The sequence below is a fragment of the Macaca fascicularis genome, chromosome 9 (assembly GCF_037993035.2).
Source record: "Macaca fascicularis isolate 582-1 chromosome 9, T2T-MFA8v1.1".
Classification (NCBI taxonomy): domain Eukaryota; kingdom Metazoa; phylum Chordata; class Mammalia; order Primates; family Cercopithecidae; genus Macaca; species Macaca fascicularis.
In genome coordinates this window covers 23,180,020-23,197,855 of record NC_088383.1, presented here as the reverse complement: position 1 = coordinate 23,197,855, position 17,836 = coordinate 23,180,020, and the positions used below count along the sequence as shown (strand labels likewise).

At 35.4% G+C, this 17,836-nt stretch overlaps 1 protein-coding gene across 7 annotated transcripts in view; it reads right to left on the bottom strand.

The window, feature by feature from the left end:
• The window catches only part of SPAG6 (sperm associated antigen 6), a 66,048-nt gene that overhangs the window by 10,889 nt on the left and 37,323 nt on the right, over nucleotides 1-17,836 (bottom strand). For 5 of the 7 annotated variants that reach the window (XM_045399680.2, XM_005564791.4, XM_065520409.1 and 2 more), the window contains 4 exons: nucleotides 13,440-13,645; nucleotides 12,411-12,584; nucleotides 11,091-11,243; nucleotides 8,486-8,677 (listed from right to left, as the gene is read on the bottom strand). In XM_045399680.2, the coding sequence (XP_045255615.1) occupies nucleotides 8,486-8,677; nucleotides 11,091-11,243; nucleotides 12,411-12,584; nucleotides 13,440-13,645 (725 nt within the window). The remainder of the gene's footprint in view (nucleotides 1-8,485; nucleotides 8,678-11,090; nucleotides 11,244-12,410; nucleotides 12,585-13,439; nucleotides 13,646-17,836) is intronic. The other 2 variants (XM_065520410.1, XM_074001186.1) reach the window with 1 other exon arrangement.

Genomic DNA, 17,836 nt, shown 5'->3' with positions numbered 1-17,836 from the left:
TCATGAACTTTTTAATTGATAAATCGATTCAGCAAAACTTTATCACAGGTTTGTTATTAGTAAAGAATCTCTTGAATTTAAGGTTTCCTGGAGACCCAGGCTAAGTAGTCTTGCACAGCCTCTTATTGCTTGACACATTTATCCTCAAACACTGTTTTACAAATTAGATTAAATAAAACAAGGAATGTAAAATATGCAGCTCAGCTTTTTCCCACAAGTAGTATAATGTAAGTTGGAATTAAACTCTAAATTCCCAATATACTTGGGAACTATCTTAAATCATGGTAATCTTAGCAAGCTAACAAATTTAACTTCATGTTATCAGTGAAAACGTCCTTGAACAGTGTAGCAGAAATCACATACACTGTACAATAAAGACACCCTTATTCTAGTAGTTCTAAGTTGATGTGTTATTATTAATCAAGAACTGTAGAAAAGAGTCCGATGACCCTAGAAATTCACTGAGCTTTACTATCTTTCATGTGGAAGAAATATAATCAGCTTATGATTACATTCTTCTAGATAGAAATGTATATCACAATTCATAATCAGCTGTATTATCCAGCATGATAGAAATCCTAGTTACTTAAGACTTTGTTTACATGTCTATTTGACAATGAAAAGGAATGAAGTACTGACACACGCAACAACATGAACGAACCTCACAAATGTTACCCTTAGTGAAAGACACCAGGCACAAAAGTTCACATACTGCATAATTTCATTTATATGGATTGTCCAGAAAAGTCAAATTTAGAAAGACAGAAAGTAGATTATAGTTGTCTGGAGCTGGTAGGTATAATTGAGAGGAGGAAGAGGGAGTGACTACAAATGGGCATGAGGCTTCCTTCTGGGATGATGAAAATATTCTGAAATTTGATTGTGAAGATGGTTGCACAATTCTGTAAAGTTACTAAAAATCATTTAATTGTGTACCTAAAATGAGTGAATTTATGGTATGTAAATTATATCTCAATAAAGTTGTTAAAAAGACTTAAACTCAGCCGGGCACGGTGGCTCAGGCCTGGAATCCCAGCAGTTTGGGAGGCCAAGGGAGGTGGATCACCTGAGGTCAGGAGTTCGAGACCAGCCTGGCCAACATGGTGAAACCCTGTCTCTACTAAAAATACAAAAATTAGCCCGGTATGGTGGTGGGTGCCTATAGTCCCAGCTACTCAGGAGGCTGAGACTCTGTCTCAAAAAAAAAAAAAAAGACTTAAACTCCTTTCTTGAATTGCAAATGTTTTCTCCAAGTTTGTGTGGCTTGTCTTTTCATTTTCTTAATGTTAACTTTTTCTTTTTTAAAGACAGGATCTCACTTTGTTACCCGGGCTGCAGTGCAGTGTCAGGGTCATAGCTCACTGCAGCCTCAAATTCTTGGGCTCAAGTAATCCTCCTGCCTTAGCCTCCCAAGTAGCTGGGACTCCAGGGATGCACCACCACACTCTGCTAGTTTTGTTGTTTTTTCGTAGAGATAGAGTCTCACTATGTTGCCCATGCTGGTCTCAAAATGCCTCACCTCAAGTGATCCTCTTGCCTTGTCCTCCAAAGTGTTGGGATTATGGGCATAAGTCATGTGCCCAGGCTTAATGGTGTCTTTTGAAGCATAAGAGGTTTTTTTTATTTCAATGAAATATAATTTATCAATTTTTAAAATCACTTGTGTTTAGGTAAAATATCTAAAAAATAATTGCCTAACCTGAGGTCACACAAATTTATTCCTAGGTTTCTTCTAAGAGGTTATAGACTTAACATTTATATTTAGATCTATGATCCATTTTGAGATAACTCTGGTATATGGTATGAGATAGGGGTCCAAATTAATATTTTTACTTGAGAATACAATTGTCCCAGCACTTTTGTTGAAAAGACTATTCTTTCCACGTTAAATTGCCTTGGCATCTTTATGAAAAATCAGATGATAAAAAGGGTTTATTTCAGATTCTCAATTCAATTCCATTGATACATATGTCTTTCTGTAAGCAAGTACCACATTATCTTGATTACTATAAGCTTTGTGGTACATTTTGAAATTGGGCAGTGTTAAGTTCTTCTTTTTCAAGATTGTTTTGCTAGTCTGGGTTCTTTTCATTTCCACATGAATTTTCAGATAAGCTTCTCAATTTCTGGGGGGATAAAAAAGCCAGCTAGGATTTTGATAGATATTATGTTAAATATATAGATCAGTTTAGAGTATCGCCAGTTTAACAATATTGAATCTTCCAGTTCATGAACATGGAATGTCTCATAATTTATTTTTTAAGTTATGTTTTATAGTTTTCAGGGTACTAGTCTTAAACTTGTGTTAATTTGTATGTATTTAATTTTTGATGTTATTATGAATAAAATTATTTTCTTAATTTCATATTTGAATTGTTTGTTACCTGTATATGAAAATAAAATTGAGAGGCCAGCAGCAGTGGCTCACGCCTGTAATCCCATCCACTTTGGGGGGCCAAGGCAGGTGGATCATTTGAGCTCAGGAGTTCAAGACCAGCCTGGCCAACATGGCAAAACCCTGTTTCCACTAAACATACCAAAAAAATTAGCCAGGCATGGTGGTACATGCCTGTAATCCCAACTACTCAGGAGGCTGAGGCACAAGAATCACTTGAACCTGGGAGGTGGAGGTTGCAGTAAGCTGAGATTGCACCAGTGCACTCCAGCCTGGGCAGCAGCCCAGCCTGGGCAACACAGTGAGACCGTCTCAAAAAAGAAAATACAATTGATTTTTGTATATTGATCTTGTATCCCATGACTTTGTTGAACTCTTATTAGTTCTATGATTTGTGTGTGTGTGCACGTGTGTGTGTGTCTGTGTGTGTGAATTCCTTAGGATTTTCTACATACAAGATCATGTCACATGTTGGTTTTAAGATTCGTTATCTTCTAGAAGATACTCATTATGATTGGTTGTTTATGGCTGTGAGCAAAATAAAATAGCTCTTACAACTCCATACTATGAATTATACAGAAATTTTATGGGGCCAAAAAAACTATCCCAGCCAGGTGCGGTGGCTCACGTCTATTCCCAGCACTTTGGGAGGCCGAGGCGGGCGAATCACGAGGTCAGGAGATCGAGACCATCCTGGCTAACATGGTGAAACCCCGTCTCTACTAAAAATACAAAAAATTAGCCGGGCATGGTGGTGGGCACCTGTAGTCCCAGCTACTTGGGAGGCTGAGGCAGAAGAATGGCGTGAACCCAGAAGGCGGAGGTTTCAGTGAGCCAAGATTGCCCCACTGTACTCCAGCCTGGGTGACAGAGCGAGACTGTCTCAAAAACAAAAACAGCAGCAACAAAAAAAACCTCTTCTATTTACCTAACTCAGTAAATCAAGTAATATCTTACCTTGGACTAATGAATAACAGATTATAAATTTTGCTAATTGTCACTGCATTTAGTAGTTAATGTTTATCCTTAGACACAATATATGATGATGTCAGAGAAGGAATCCTGAGCTATATATTGAGGGCATTCTGAGGGTTTGAGCCTGGTTTCCTTATTAACTAGCATAGCATCTACAGTTCTAAATTCATTCATTTTTCTATCATTTCTAAAAACTGACTGTATCCTCCCCGATTCGGGCTATTGGAAAAACCACATAACAACACTATTTTTTACCTCTTAACACTACACATAAAAATAGCAATTAACAAAATAAAATTGACAATACTATGGGAAACCAACACAATTTAAACTGCTTTTCACTGAAAATTGGAAGAATATCAAAAATTACTCATTGTTGCTTTCCTTAATGGATTATTGATGTGGCTTGCTCCCAGTGTTAGAAAGTAAACCTTATCAACAGTATGGCCTGCTCTCTGTATTGGGGCCTGGTGGGTGGTGATTGGATCATGGGGGTGGCTTCTGATGCTTTAGCACCCTCCCCCTAGTGCTGTCTCATGGTAGAGTTTGTATTAGTCTTTTTTCATGCAGCTGATAAAGACATACCCGACATGGGGAAGAAAAAGAGGTTTAACTGGAGTTACAGTTCCACATGGCTGGGGAGGCCTCAGAATCATGGCAGGAGACAAAAGGCACTTCTTACATGGCAGTGGCAAGAGAAAATGAGAAAGATGCAACAGTGGAAACCCCTGATAAAACCATCAGATATCATGAGACTTAATCCCTACCACAAGAACAGTATGGGGGAAACCATCCCCATGATTCAAATTATCTCCCACTGGGTCCCTCCCACAACACATGGGAATTATGGGAGTACAATTCAAAATGAGATTTGGGTGGGGACACAGAGCCAAACCATATCAGAGTTCTCATGAGATCTGCTTGTTTAAAAGTGTGTAGCACCTCCACCTTCACTCCCTCTCTCCTGCTCCATGATGTGAAGACATTCTTATTTCCCCTTTGCCTTCTGCCATGATTATAAGTTTCATGAAGCCTCCCAGCCACGCTTCCTGTACAACATACAGAACTGTGAGTCAATTAAACTTCTTTTCTTTATCAATTACGCAGTCTCAGGTAGTTATTTACAGCAGTGTGAGAACAGGCTAATACAATTATCTTGAAAAACTCTTAAAAATTTTAAAAAATTCTTTTCAGAAAGTTATTTTTATTCTGAAAGCATTGTGGTCCAAAGAGTAACAGCTATTAAAATGAAGAGGAACATAGGAGTAAATCTTTATGACCTTTGGTTAGACAAAGCCTTCTTAGATACAACACAAAAAGCATATGCAACAACAACAAAAATCGATCAACTGAATTTAATTAAAATTTAAAACTTTTGTGCTGCAGACAATATCATCAAGAAAATAAGACAACCCATAGAATGTGAGAAAATACTTGTAAATCATACATCTGATAAGATCTTGCATCCAGAATATACAAAGAACTCTTATAACTCAATAATAAAAAGATAAATAACACAGTTTAAAATGAGCAAAGGGTCTGAATAGACATCTCTCTAAAGAAGATGTATGAACAGCCAATAAGCATATGAAAAGATTTTCAACATCATTAGCCATTTGACAAATGCAAATCAAAACCACAATGAGATACCAATTCAAACCCACTAGGATGGCTACAATCAAAAATAAAGATAATAACAAGAGTTGGCAAAGATGTACTACCTTGCTGGTAGTACACTGGAAAACAGTTGGGCAGTTTCTCCAGATGTTAAACAGAGTTATCCATTGACCCAGCAATTTCATCCCTGGGTAAATACCCAAGAGAAATGAAAACACACATCCACATGAAAACTTGTTACAATAATGTTCATAACAGCATTACTCATAATAGTCAAGAGTAGAAATAATCCAACATCCATCAGCTGGTAAATGGATAAACAAAATGTGACATGTTAATACAACAGAATATTGTATTGGCAATGGAAAGGAACAAAATACTGATATATGCCACAACATGGACGAACTGTGAAACTTCAACTAAGTAGTAAAGAAGCCAGGCACATGGCTAGGTGTGGTGGCTCACACCTCTTATCCCAGTGCTTTGGGAGGCCAAGGGAGGGACTGTTTGAGGCCAGGAGTTTAAGACCAGCCTGGGCAACACAGTGAGACCCTGTCTCTCCAAAAAAAGAAAAAATTAATTAGCCAGATGTGGCAGTACACACTTGTAGTCTTAGCTACTTGGGGGCCTAAGGCAGGAGGATCACTTGGGCCCAGGAGTTCAAGGCTGCAATGAGTTATGATTATGCCACTGCACTCCAGTCTGCAACAGAAAGAAACCCTATCTCTAAAAAGGTTATATATGTTTCCATTAAATGACATGTCCAAAAGAGGAAAATCCATAGAGACAGTAAATTAATGGTTGCCTGGGGCTAGGCAGAGGGGATACAGAATCACAACTAATGTGTAGCATTTCTTTTGTGGGGAATAAAAATATTCTAAAATTAGATAGTGGTGGTGGTTTCACAATTCTGTAAATATACCCAAAACCATTAAATGGTACACTCTAAATGGATAAAGGTAAGGCATGTGAACTATAGCTCAATAACGCTGCTAAAAAATGAAGGAGGAACGACTATTACCATAAGAACACAATAATTAAATAACTATCTTAAACATAGTTTTATAACTAGAATGAGCTGATTCAATGCCAAATTTCAATATGATGCCTCTAAATCCAAACAAATAAAGATATATTTGAATGAAAATTTTCAAAACATGTAGATAAGCTTATTAGAAAAAAAATTATTCTCCATTTTTATTAAGAGATTTGGAATAACATGGGAGCAAATAGTAAGAAAATCTATAGAATGTGAGAAAGTATTTGCAAATCATACATTTTATAAGAACTTGTACCCAGAATATACAAAGAACTCTTACAATTCAATAATAAAAAGATAAGTAACCCAATTTAAAATGAGCAAAGGGTCTTCTGAATAGTTATTTCTCCAAAGAAAACATAAGAGAAATTCCAAAAAACTGCTCGTTGGTTCTCCTGCATGGAAACCAATTAGAGAATGCTTACAGAAGCTGACATGCCTTTGGGACAAAATGAACTTCAACATGGGCTTATAATTTGAAAGCTGCCATAGAGTAACAAATGAGAAATACCATTAGACAGTTCTTGACACTCTTGGATACACTTTTCCCTACTGAGATGGTGTCAAATTGAACAGGCTTGAATGGACGTTTATTCTACACCCTTTAAAATAACAGCTGATAGAATTCAAGAGACCGTGGGGAAAGAAAAAAGAATGACCAAATCTCTACAATAATAAAATATTTGGATGGGCCTGAAGCCTTTAAAAGATTATTGATGGAATAATGATTGGTAACTTTTTAACTTACCACTAAGTGTATTTCCTGACAGTAATACTGTACTAAATATAGGCAGAAGGAAGTTAATTTCTATTAGTTAACCTAAAAATACCACTTGTTAAACAAAATGATATTTATCTTACTTCAAAAAGTGAACTTTTCAAATTTATTTTTCTCCAACGATATGCATACAATATAGTATCATAATAATTTATTAAAAAGCAAGTTATATAAGGTAGTAGCATATAAAAAGTACATACTCTCGCCTAAGGGACTATTTGCAAGGGCTTCTCAAGCTGAAATTACTACTGAGTCCACTATTAATGATTAATGCTCTAGCTCATATATCCCTTTACTTTATTTCCAAATCTTAAGAGGAAACTCAGGAGGGTGGCAGGAGAGGACGGAAGAGGAGAAGGAAAGGAAGAGCAGAAAAACAACAATGATAATGGGTTAAAGAAATACAAAGCCAAAAGAGGACTACATCTGTAGACTAACATTATATACATGTATACATGTATATCAGCTGTGCTTGGACAACTCAAAGCTGGGAATAGAGTTTTGGTTTCTCACCAGAAAGTTAAAGAGACCTGCTAAACTAGAAAAGACTTTATATTGTCAATCTTTCTCTCTTTACCAAGCATTGCCAAAGAATACACATGTGACAGACATATGAGGGAAGTTCTAAATCTATTAAATTATTGTTGGTCTAGAAAGCCTTATAAAAACTGAGAAAAAAATGTTAAATCTTAGAAACCAATTTCCCTCAAGGAATTAGTAGAGAAATAATATGCAAACATGACTAAATACACATAAATTTGCTTTTATAAAATTTACAAGTCAAATAGATAATTTGCTATACATAACTTTCAGAGTCCCTTAAGTGTATAGTTCAAGTAAACTTCCCATCTCATTATGCCATCTAAAGTTTCACCAAATTGTTTTCCTATTTGTTAGTTTACTGTTTTAATTAAAATGTAAATATAATTTAATTTACTGTTAAATTATTGTCTTTTCTGTGAACTTCCCTCAATCTAAGTCAATTTTACAAGCTGCTTTCAAAAACATACATGTTTTCCTAATAGGAACTATGCTGGAAAACATTTTATTTCTTTTTTTTAAATTCTAAAATCATTAAACAATCCATCCTTCTTCATATTCATGTTTTGTGAATCATTTTAGTAGTCAGTAATATTTCAGAAAATCTGCCTTTTAAAATGCATGATTTAAAAATATTTAATTTAGTGAGTCTTACAGACAATTTTTTAAAGAAACAAATACAAGACATATAATTAAAAGGTCAGGTGGCCTTGGAATTAAAGAGGCAAATTATGGGTTCAAAAATACCTGCTGACTAGTCATATGATACATTTGAAAGGTACCTTAAATTCTTTTGGATTCCACTTTTAAAAGTAAAATGAACTAGAGGTCTCTCTTGCAAATTCAAACTAAAAAATTCTATTATTCTTCAATTTCCACTTCATAAGTCAAAAGGAATGTAGAATGCAATAACCATTCATTTTACAAACAACTTTGTACCCACAGAGAACTTTCTCTAAAATATATCACTGATTTTTAGAGACAGGGTAACTCATTTTCAAAGAAGAGTGAAGTCAATTCTGATAAATTTGTATTTCTTGACTCATAAAAACAATATTGTCCATGATGAAAACAAAGAGATTTTAAATGACATATTTTTTAAATGAGCCAAAATCTTCATAAAACAGAATTAAGCACTTACTTTTACTTGGAGATCCTCAGAACTTTCTGTTGACATGTACAAAGAAAGCAGAACTGGCAAAGTATTTGTGACTGCAACAGCCCGTGCGTGTTCAGGAGTGTGTCTTCCGATCTGTCCTAAGGCCCAAGCAGCTGCAGCCTTAATATGATCTTCTGGTTCTTCTGACAAGCAGACTGACAACTGGGGTACACCCTGCAGCGTGGATCAAAAGAGCAAGTGTTATGAATCTACAGCAGGATTAAAGAGTCTTCCATGTCTCTCAAACATGAGAAGAAATCATTTCGGCCTTGATCTTTTTTTTCTTAAACGGTTCAATAAATGAGCACATCACAGGGGCTGTCATTTCTTAAGTCAATAAAATGACTAGAACTAAATTACCTTAATTATCTGTAACAATTCAACTAAACCAAGAATTTCTCTACTAGCTTTTATCCCCCAAATAGAGAGGTATTTAACCAAACAACAGATATCACAGACTAGGAAATACGCAAAGCCAGATTTTACTGTGACAAACTAAAAATGTTTAGAATTTTAAAATCTTTTATTTTCCTTTGTTAAAAAGTTAATTTAGAATCTTCAAAGAAATTCTTTTCACCAAATATAATAAACCTGATATAATAAGCCTGAGAATAAAATAAATCAGTAAGAATCCTATCTAAGTACCTTGTCAACGGAATATATTCACTAACACGTTTCCTGAAACAGTACATAAATAATTTTCCATCAATTATGGCCAACTTTTAAATTATAGTTCTTTCCACTTTAACATGATTGAATGTCAAAACAACAATGATTACTTTTGTTACACAGCTCATGCTTACATTTCGCATCTTAGGCTTCAACTTTATCTAAATAATAAAAACAGAATTAACTAAAGAGCCTCAAATATATTACATTTTGTATACCCAAGGAACAATTTTTAAAAATCAAATTCTAATTCCAAATTCTGTATAGGTGTGATTTGCTCACTAATTTGAGATTATGGTAATCACCTTAAATTTAGTACCACAAAAAAAGATCCCATGGTTATGCTACCATAGCAAAGGCCAGAATCATCATATATACTTTTATTCTTTGCTTTTTAATTTGGTTATTAAGACCAATTTCCTGAAGAGATCAGCTATATTTCTTCATTGGCTTCTTTCCTACAACTAAAAATGTATGTCTGCCAATATTAAAGGTCAGACCTGTCTCCAGAATGAAGCAACTTTCCAGAAAGTCCACATGTCCAGGATGTAACAAGACTGAAGAAGCAGGAGGAAAAGGAGACAGTGCCTCTACTCCATCCCCAAAGCTCTGACTTTTTGGCCTCAGTTGTTATGAATAACAAATAAGATAAGGAATGAAAATTTGCTTTAAAATTACTATTTAAATGTAAGGTATTATTGCTAGTCTTTATAATACCACACAGGAAAAGGAGAGAGTGCTACCATACTATGTGGCTTGCCTGAAACTGCTGGAGTTTCAGCAAGCAACACCTTGATCTCTATCTGAAAAACAAACCAGGTGGGAAAGGCCAGCAGTAACCTTAAACCAAAGAAGGGGAGAGCTTCCTGGTTAGTTTCAGGAAGACATATGGGAAGCAACAGCAATTGCTTCTTCTTTCATCATTCTTCCCATGCATAAGCTTCATGACTATCCACAAAAGAACCAGGGATCAAAATCCTAGTAACATCCTTACTGTGACCCTTCAGAAAGCACCACCATTGCTCTAGTCACTATCACAGTCTGTGGTAATAGAAGAACAAAAGGAAAAGAGCAGGATAAAAGGGAGTAAAGCAAAGAATTACCATGAAATAGGTAGAAAATAAAGATCTGAGGCTCCTTTTTATTCTGAGGATTAATAAGGGATAAAAAAAATCCACATTTCTGTTTAACATACAGCAGCAGGTTTTCTATGCTGATAAGAAACCCACGGCCCAGAGGGTCACCACACACACTGTAAGCACACAGGCTTTGAAGCATTCGTCCAGAGATCAATATTTATTCATTAGCACACATTTCATAAGCACCTACTATGTGCCAGGGCTGCACTAGATGAGGGGTTCTTACAAAGTTGTGAACTGAGATAAAGCAAAATCCCTAGAGCATGGAAACAAAAACACTGCTATCTGACACGTGCTCTGAATTGCCTAAATCTAAGAAGAGAAATAGTTCGTAAAAGCTGAAGAAGAGAAAGTGGATAAAAAGGGATGTCCAAGCCATTGTCATCTCCCACTCAGGTGGCAGGAAATGGAGGGGTATATAGACCTCCCAGAATACTGAAAATGACTACTGGGCATGGCATTTACAAATAGGTGTTTCTAACCAAGGTAAGATTTACATGTTTGTAGATATGTACAATTAATCCTTCAAGGCACAAATAATATTTAAATATAGATAATACTAATGCTCAAAAAAGTTGATATTCTGTTTACTCAGAAACACTGAGTAAAACTTTAAACTTCCCATAACCTTGCTAATAAAACTTGCTAATAAGCATTGAAACAATCAAAAGTTTTTTGCTCCAGTCAGTTATATCTTGCATTCTGTGGGAGAACATTAATCTGTGGTTCTCTCTTAGAATTTCTTACTGCAACTAGAGGAAAATGAAGCAAGAACAAACCTTAGAAATGATGACCGCCATTGCTAGGTTCTCAGAATGAGCTGCTACGTAACCAAGCATCATGATGCCAGGCAGCCGTGTGTTCCCTTTGCAGGACCCAATGCAGTCAATCACGGCAGCAACCCCTCCTGCGTTAACTACCAGCTGTGAAAGCTAAGAGATGGGAACAAGAGTTAGATCACCAGGACCGTACAATGGTCTTTAAATCAGTTTAATATTGCCACACTCTATTTAGTACCTAAAACCAACTGGTGAAATTGAATTATCCTTTAGTGAAATTATTATATTTATTAAAGAAATATACAAGTACACTAATCATGCTAGTTCAAATGCACAAATACACTCACTGTGAGAAGCTTTATTCTGTGGTTCAATTTTTCATGCATCAATGGCACAACTTTTATCCCAATTATAATGGATGTCAAAATTCCTCACCTAGACTCTAAGCCTAGGGCTAGTTCATAACTAACTACTGAAACCCCCAATCACAATGGGTGAGTATGAAGCAGATTAATCACTGAATGCTGAAAGACAATGTCAGACTTGAAATATTCTAACCTAATTATTTCTCCCTTGCTACTAATGATTACTAGCTGAGTGCACTTTAATTTTGAAAAATCTCAATCAAATAAAGATGTTAGATGAAATAAAGAATGAGGACTTAAAGTTTAATGAAATAAAAATTGGTTAGTCAAAATATACACAGAAAAAAGATACTTCAGAATCAATACAGGCCTGCTTTCTCTCTTTCTTTCCCATCTAGAACTCAGAGCAGGAAATCACCACGTAAGAGCAGCTACTGGAGTGGTAACAGTAGGCCAGGGGACCTTTGTGATTTCTCCCAACCTGGAGCTATAATAGTGTTCTCACTACTCCCAGCTGACATAAAATGGTAAGGATGGCAAAGTTCCATAGTCCTGACAATCTAGAAATGGAAAGTTTGAAATGACTAAAAACAGATTTCAAGCTCAAACTCAGCTAATATAACCCAGTGTTCTCGACCGGTGGCAATTTTGCTCCCTGAGGAACATACGGCAAAGTATGGAGACATTTTTTATTGCCACCACTTGTGGGGGAAGGGTGCTTTTGGCATCTAGTGTGCAGAGGCCAGGGATCCTGCTAAACATCCATCCTACAATGTGCAGGACCAGCCCCCCACAACAAGGAACTACCCAGTCCAAAACATCAGCAGTGCAGAAGACAAGAAATCCCAACCCATCTAGATCATGTGCCACAACCCCTAGGCCCTATAAACAAATTGATGTTTTATTTAAAAACTAAAACTATTACATATTATTGTGGCTTGAAGTTTCTTTTCACCTCGGGTGTATGTTTTGCAATCTCTCTAATTAAAGTAGAAGCATTTTTCTTCACGTATTCATCCTTGTCCTTCAGACAGGTAAGTACAACTGGAAAAATCTCTGCTTCAACAACCATTTCTGCCAGATCCACGGAATGTTTCGAAACCTGACTGAGAGCTGAAAGGATCTGATGCTGTGAAGCAAAAAAAAAACCAAAACAAAACACTATATAGCATCCACTACAGAGTTCAGATTTAAACAGTTTTATATATATTCAAATTCTTTTATAAAGGGAAAAAAATATACATGCCTAAACAACCTAAGACTTCTTAGTCTTGAGACATTCACATTCTAGTCTTATACCCAAGTTTTAAAAATTCCTAATTTCCAAATTAGTTCTTAATATTTTGAAACTCTATTACAGATGATTAAATAACATGACCTCTGGATGAATACCATTTCTTAATTATGCAATACTGAAATTGCTAATTTATGAGCAATGTGATCATTTAGTACAAAAATCATCAAGCAGAACAATATCTTTGACATGATGCTGATACAATTTCAAAGAATGTTCCATTGCTTAGTTAACATTAACAATTTTAAAACATTATAGGGTGTAACTATTAGAATATAAAAGTATAATTGGTGACTGTTGACTAAAAATCAGATTTTAGAAAGCTATAAAACAGGCTAAGATAAATATGGCAATTTCCATAAGAAACAATATTATGGTGGAGGGTTAAAAAATCTTTAGATCTTTTCCAAACCAAAGATTTAATCATTATGTGATTCTGTATTTTAATTATTAATGTTAACACTGTTGTTACTTCTGATCTTATACATAGTTTTCCCAATCATATCTTTGTTATCTAATCCTTATGGTATTATTTTCACATATTAAGAGACCAAATACATAATATATTCATATCTGTTTTCAATGATAATTTACTAATTATTTTTAGATGCAAAATATTCATGTGTACGCATTTCCATTTTCTTACATTATAAAAAGGCTGATATGCTTTTCAACCTTATTTTGAAATACCTTCAATTTAGCATCAGGGTTCAGGAGCATCTGGGCTAAGTGAGCAACAGCTCCTGCATCCACTACTGTCTGTGCTAACTCTGGAGAATGCTTTGCAATATCACTGAGGGCGGAAGCAGCAATCCTTTTCAAAGCAATTTCTGGCTCCTGGATACAGAGTACTAAAAGAGGAACAGCTCCCGCATCCACCACAGCTTGTGACAGTTCTGTGGGTCCAAGAAAAGTAATTAAGTGAGTATGGGTGACTGACCCTTGTGCAAGCCATTTTTCACCCTGACAGATACAGCAAAGAAAAAAGGGGAGGGTGTACTTCACTCTCTCGACATCTGCATTTCAAATCAGGCTTCCTGGTTTCATAAACCATGTGGACCAATCCTGAGCTGAAAAGAATACAGGTCAATAGATGGACCTCCATTTACATGAACACATTTGAGGTAGATTAGGCTGAAATGGCTTGTTATTCTTTTTTTTTTTTTTTTTTTAAGAGAGTAAGCAGATGTCAGCTGTTTAAGCTCTGACAATTCTGCACTTCTCAATAGACAAGCATTTTATGCATGGTTTACAATAACAGAGAAAATTTAAGTACCAAAAATTTACCAACCACACTAATTAGGCAATATTTTGTGCTATTTACGTGAGTAAACATTAACATGAATCTTGTGCCAATAATGTCAATTTTTAGATTCCTTTTATCTTGTAGTACTTTTAAAAGATTTTTTAAAACTTTCATACAAAATAGAAAGCTGCCTTTTCATTGTACATGTAAAAATACTTTCAAAAATGAGATCTACTACTAATCAATAAACTTTTATATATAAATGTTAATGTTTAGATACAATAATAAATTTATCTTACTCTTGTCAGAAATCAAGTACATATCTTTTGAATATACATGTTGATTTACTTGTATGTCCAAGAATAATAGCTTACAAAAATAGCACATTTTAAATTACAGATAATGGGAGACAGGCAAGCAGACCCATATAATATCATGGAAAAACTGCCGTTTGAGAAGCATAAAGCACCACATGCAGTTACAGATACTACTCACATTGTATTCATGGCCCCTCTTACTGAATCACAGACACCCATTTCTGGAATCTCTTCCTTTCAAAATATGTTCTTATTTTCCCAGATGTGTAGTGCCTTAGTTATATATAAATGTCTTAACTGTCAAGCTAAGAGCCCTATTTAGCATATCACTTAAAGTATTTAATTTGAAGATAATACAGTGTTTGATTTTTCAAAGTATTGGTAATATCACATCTTCTAAAAGAAAATGTTAGCAAATACAGGTTAGTGTCCAATATTTGCTTCCCTTAAATTATCATAATTATCTTAGAAGTCCCAATATTGTATAAACAGTTCATTCATTCTTTCATTAAACAAGTATTAATGGAGGGCTATTAAGTGACAGGCTCATTCAACTCGATGCCAATGACACACTTCTGCAAATTAACACTACATTCATTGGCAAAGGTATCTTTCAATTTTTAAAATTTGGTGTAAAAGCTAGTATACTATGGGAAGTTCTTAAGTAATCTCAAGAACGAGAGGTAGATGAGAGGAATACGTTTTGTTTTGCTTTGTTTTTAAAAAAGAAGACAATAGCCAACAGACTGCAGTATCAATCTAGCAATGTAACAGGTTCCTCAGAAACAGCCTCTGGGATGCTACTGCAATAGACTGAAGACCATGAAGACAGCAGGTGACATAGGTGATCACTATTTCTCTTCCCACACCACACCCCCACCCCCATCCAAAGGAAATGGGAAAAAAATATAAAATGTTATATTACATATAATTTCTAAATAAAATACTCATTTTCTGGTAATTAACATTCTGCTTAAGAATTCAACTCAATCCAAATTATACAGGTGTCATACAGTAATAATTTATACGTTCCTATTTAAGAACACCTGGAATATATATATAATGGGCTGAATATTTTGTTTTGATATATTTTCACTTTTATACGCAGTTTATAGGAGTAAAGAATATGTAGCAAACTACAACTGTTTAAAAGTACTATTAAAAACTCAAGATGCTTTTTAAAAAACATCTATTATCTACCTTTATAATTCCCATTCATTTGACTTGCTCCTTGAGTAATTCTTGAGTGCAATATCTTCCTTCCTTAGAATAACATAATGTTAATAAGAAAGCAAATTCTGTTCTTCTAACTTGTTACCCAAGTTTTCTATTCTCTCCAGAGTAGCAATGTTAAATGTGGGGACGGCTAAGGATGGCAGTGGAAAAAGATTTGCCATGAAGGTAATGAAGTTTCCAAGGACCTAAAGTGGGCCTAGCAATTTTGTACTTGCAATTTCATATAGTTTACATCCCCAAATGTATATGGTTCTACTGCTCTTGAGTAGCACACTTTTTGCTTAGAAGTATTGTTCTCCTAGCTTCAAACATATGTTAATATTAAATATCAGACAGTGAATGTATATACAGGAAATAATACAATAGGCCTAAATAATGTAGACTCTACATATTACACATCCAACAGGCTATTTCACTCTGCCTCTGTCACTACTCTTTTTCCCATTATTGTTTCCTCTGATGTTTCTATGCCAGCCACTGTTGGCGTCTACCCAATAGCCATTGTCAGCTAGGGCAGAGGCTTGTGAGCAAATCCTAGACCTAAGCAGAAGTCAGCCGGAAGCAACTGTGAAAGCTCCGTAAAAACTGAGATACACAGCAGAAAACACCATCTCTTCTTGTTGGATATGGTCATGCCTGCAAATAACATCTGGAACTCCTACATCCATCTTGCAACTATAATGGAAGAAATCACCAATATGCTGAGGATGGCTGAGTACAAAAATGAAAAACATCCAGGTACTCCATGACACTGTTCAGCTGCAAAACCAGCTTTGGAACTGCCCTTACTCTGAACTTCGTGTCATGTGAATTTAAAAAATGTCCTTATTGCTTAAGCCACTTGTAGTTTACATTCTACAACTTACAGCTAAAAACATCCTGATATAATTCCTTCCTCTCTTATGCTTGGTGTCTGTACATGGTTTTCTCTCCTCTTTCACTCACTGAGTGCTCGTTAAGTGCTTACTATGTGCTGCACATTTGGTTAGATCTTGGGGAAGGGGAATAAAAACATTGTTCTGTTCTAGAAAATCCTGCTCAGAGTGAATACATGAAGAGGCCACTACAAGTATAGAACACAGCCAGGAATCAGGTCTGTGGAGTGTTCAGGGGAAATGTATACAAAAGTATCATTTCAGGAAGTGCTTCCAACCAACCTTCCTTCTCCTCTTTTCTTTTTTTCTGTATTTTCTTTCTTTCTTTCTTTCTTTTTTTGAGATGGAGTCTTGCTCTGTTGCCCAGGCTGGAATGCAGTGGTGCGATCTTGGCTCACTGCAGCCTCCACCTTCTGGGTTCAAGCAATTCTCTGCCTCAGCCTCTTGAGTAGCTGGGATTACAGGCACCTGCCACCATGCCCAGCTAATTTTTTGTATTTTTAGTGGAGACAGGGTTTTGCCATCTTGGCCAGGCTGGTCTTGAACTCCTGACCTCGTGATCCACCTGCCTCGGTCTCCTAAAGTGCTGGGATTACAGGCATGAGCCACTGTGCCGTTTTTTCTGTATTTTCTACTCAAAAAAACCCAGCAGCAACCAAAACACATACAAAACTTCACACACCTAAAAATCACTTCCCATAGGAGAAATCTCATGAAGTTCATTTTAAACTCAAAAGTGGAAATGAGTTTTTAGATGTTCAATTATCACACTTATGAAATCAAAGATTGATGTGTACTGACTTAGATGCTCATAAAAGGTTGACCAAAAAAAGCAGTCAGCCAAGAAATTTATCTTCAGTCCCTGAAAATATCATTGCCTCATTTCAAATTTTAAGTAAATCTTCAAAAAATGTTTATATCTTCCATTATACAATAACATGTGACATATCCTAAACTGTTACATAACAAACAAGATTAAAAAGTGGTTATAACTGTGTCTAAAAATGCAAAGAGAAAAGGCTACATGTTATACCAACATGCTAACAGCATTTATACTGGGTTGATGGTACTATGGGTAGTATATTTTTTCTCTGTTTGCCAAATTTTCTTCAATGTGATTTTTTTAAAAATAAATACAAGCATGTCTCTCACCCATACATATAGCTACTGCTGGGCCTAACTGTACTAGCATCATTATTACAAAGAAAAAACAAATATAAAATTTTTAGCTTATTTTTTAATACAGCTGAAAGTTTTTTATTTTAAAAGATGGTAGAATGTATGTCCTCTTTAATAAGGCACACCTAAATAATACACATCATACATATCACACATCCAACAGGCTAGTTCATCCTGCCTCTATCACTATTTTTTTAAATAAATTATATGAAAAGAGTGTATAATTCTTCTTCT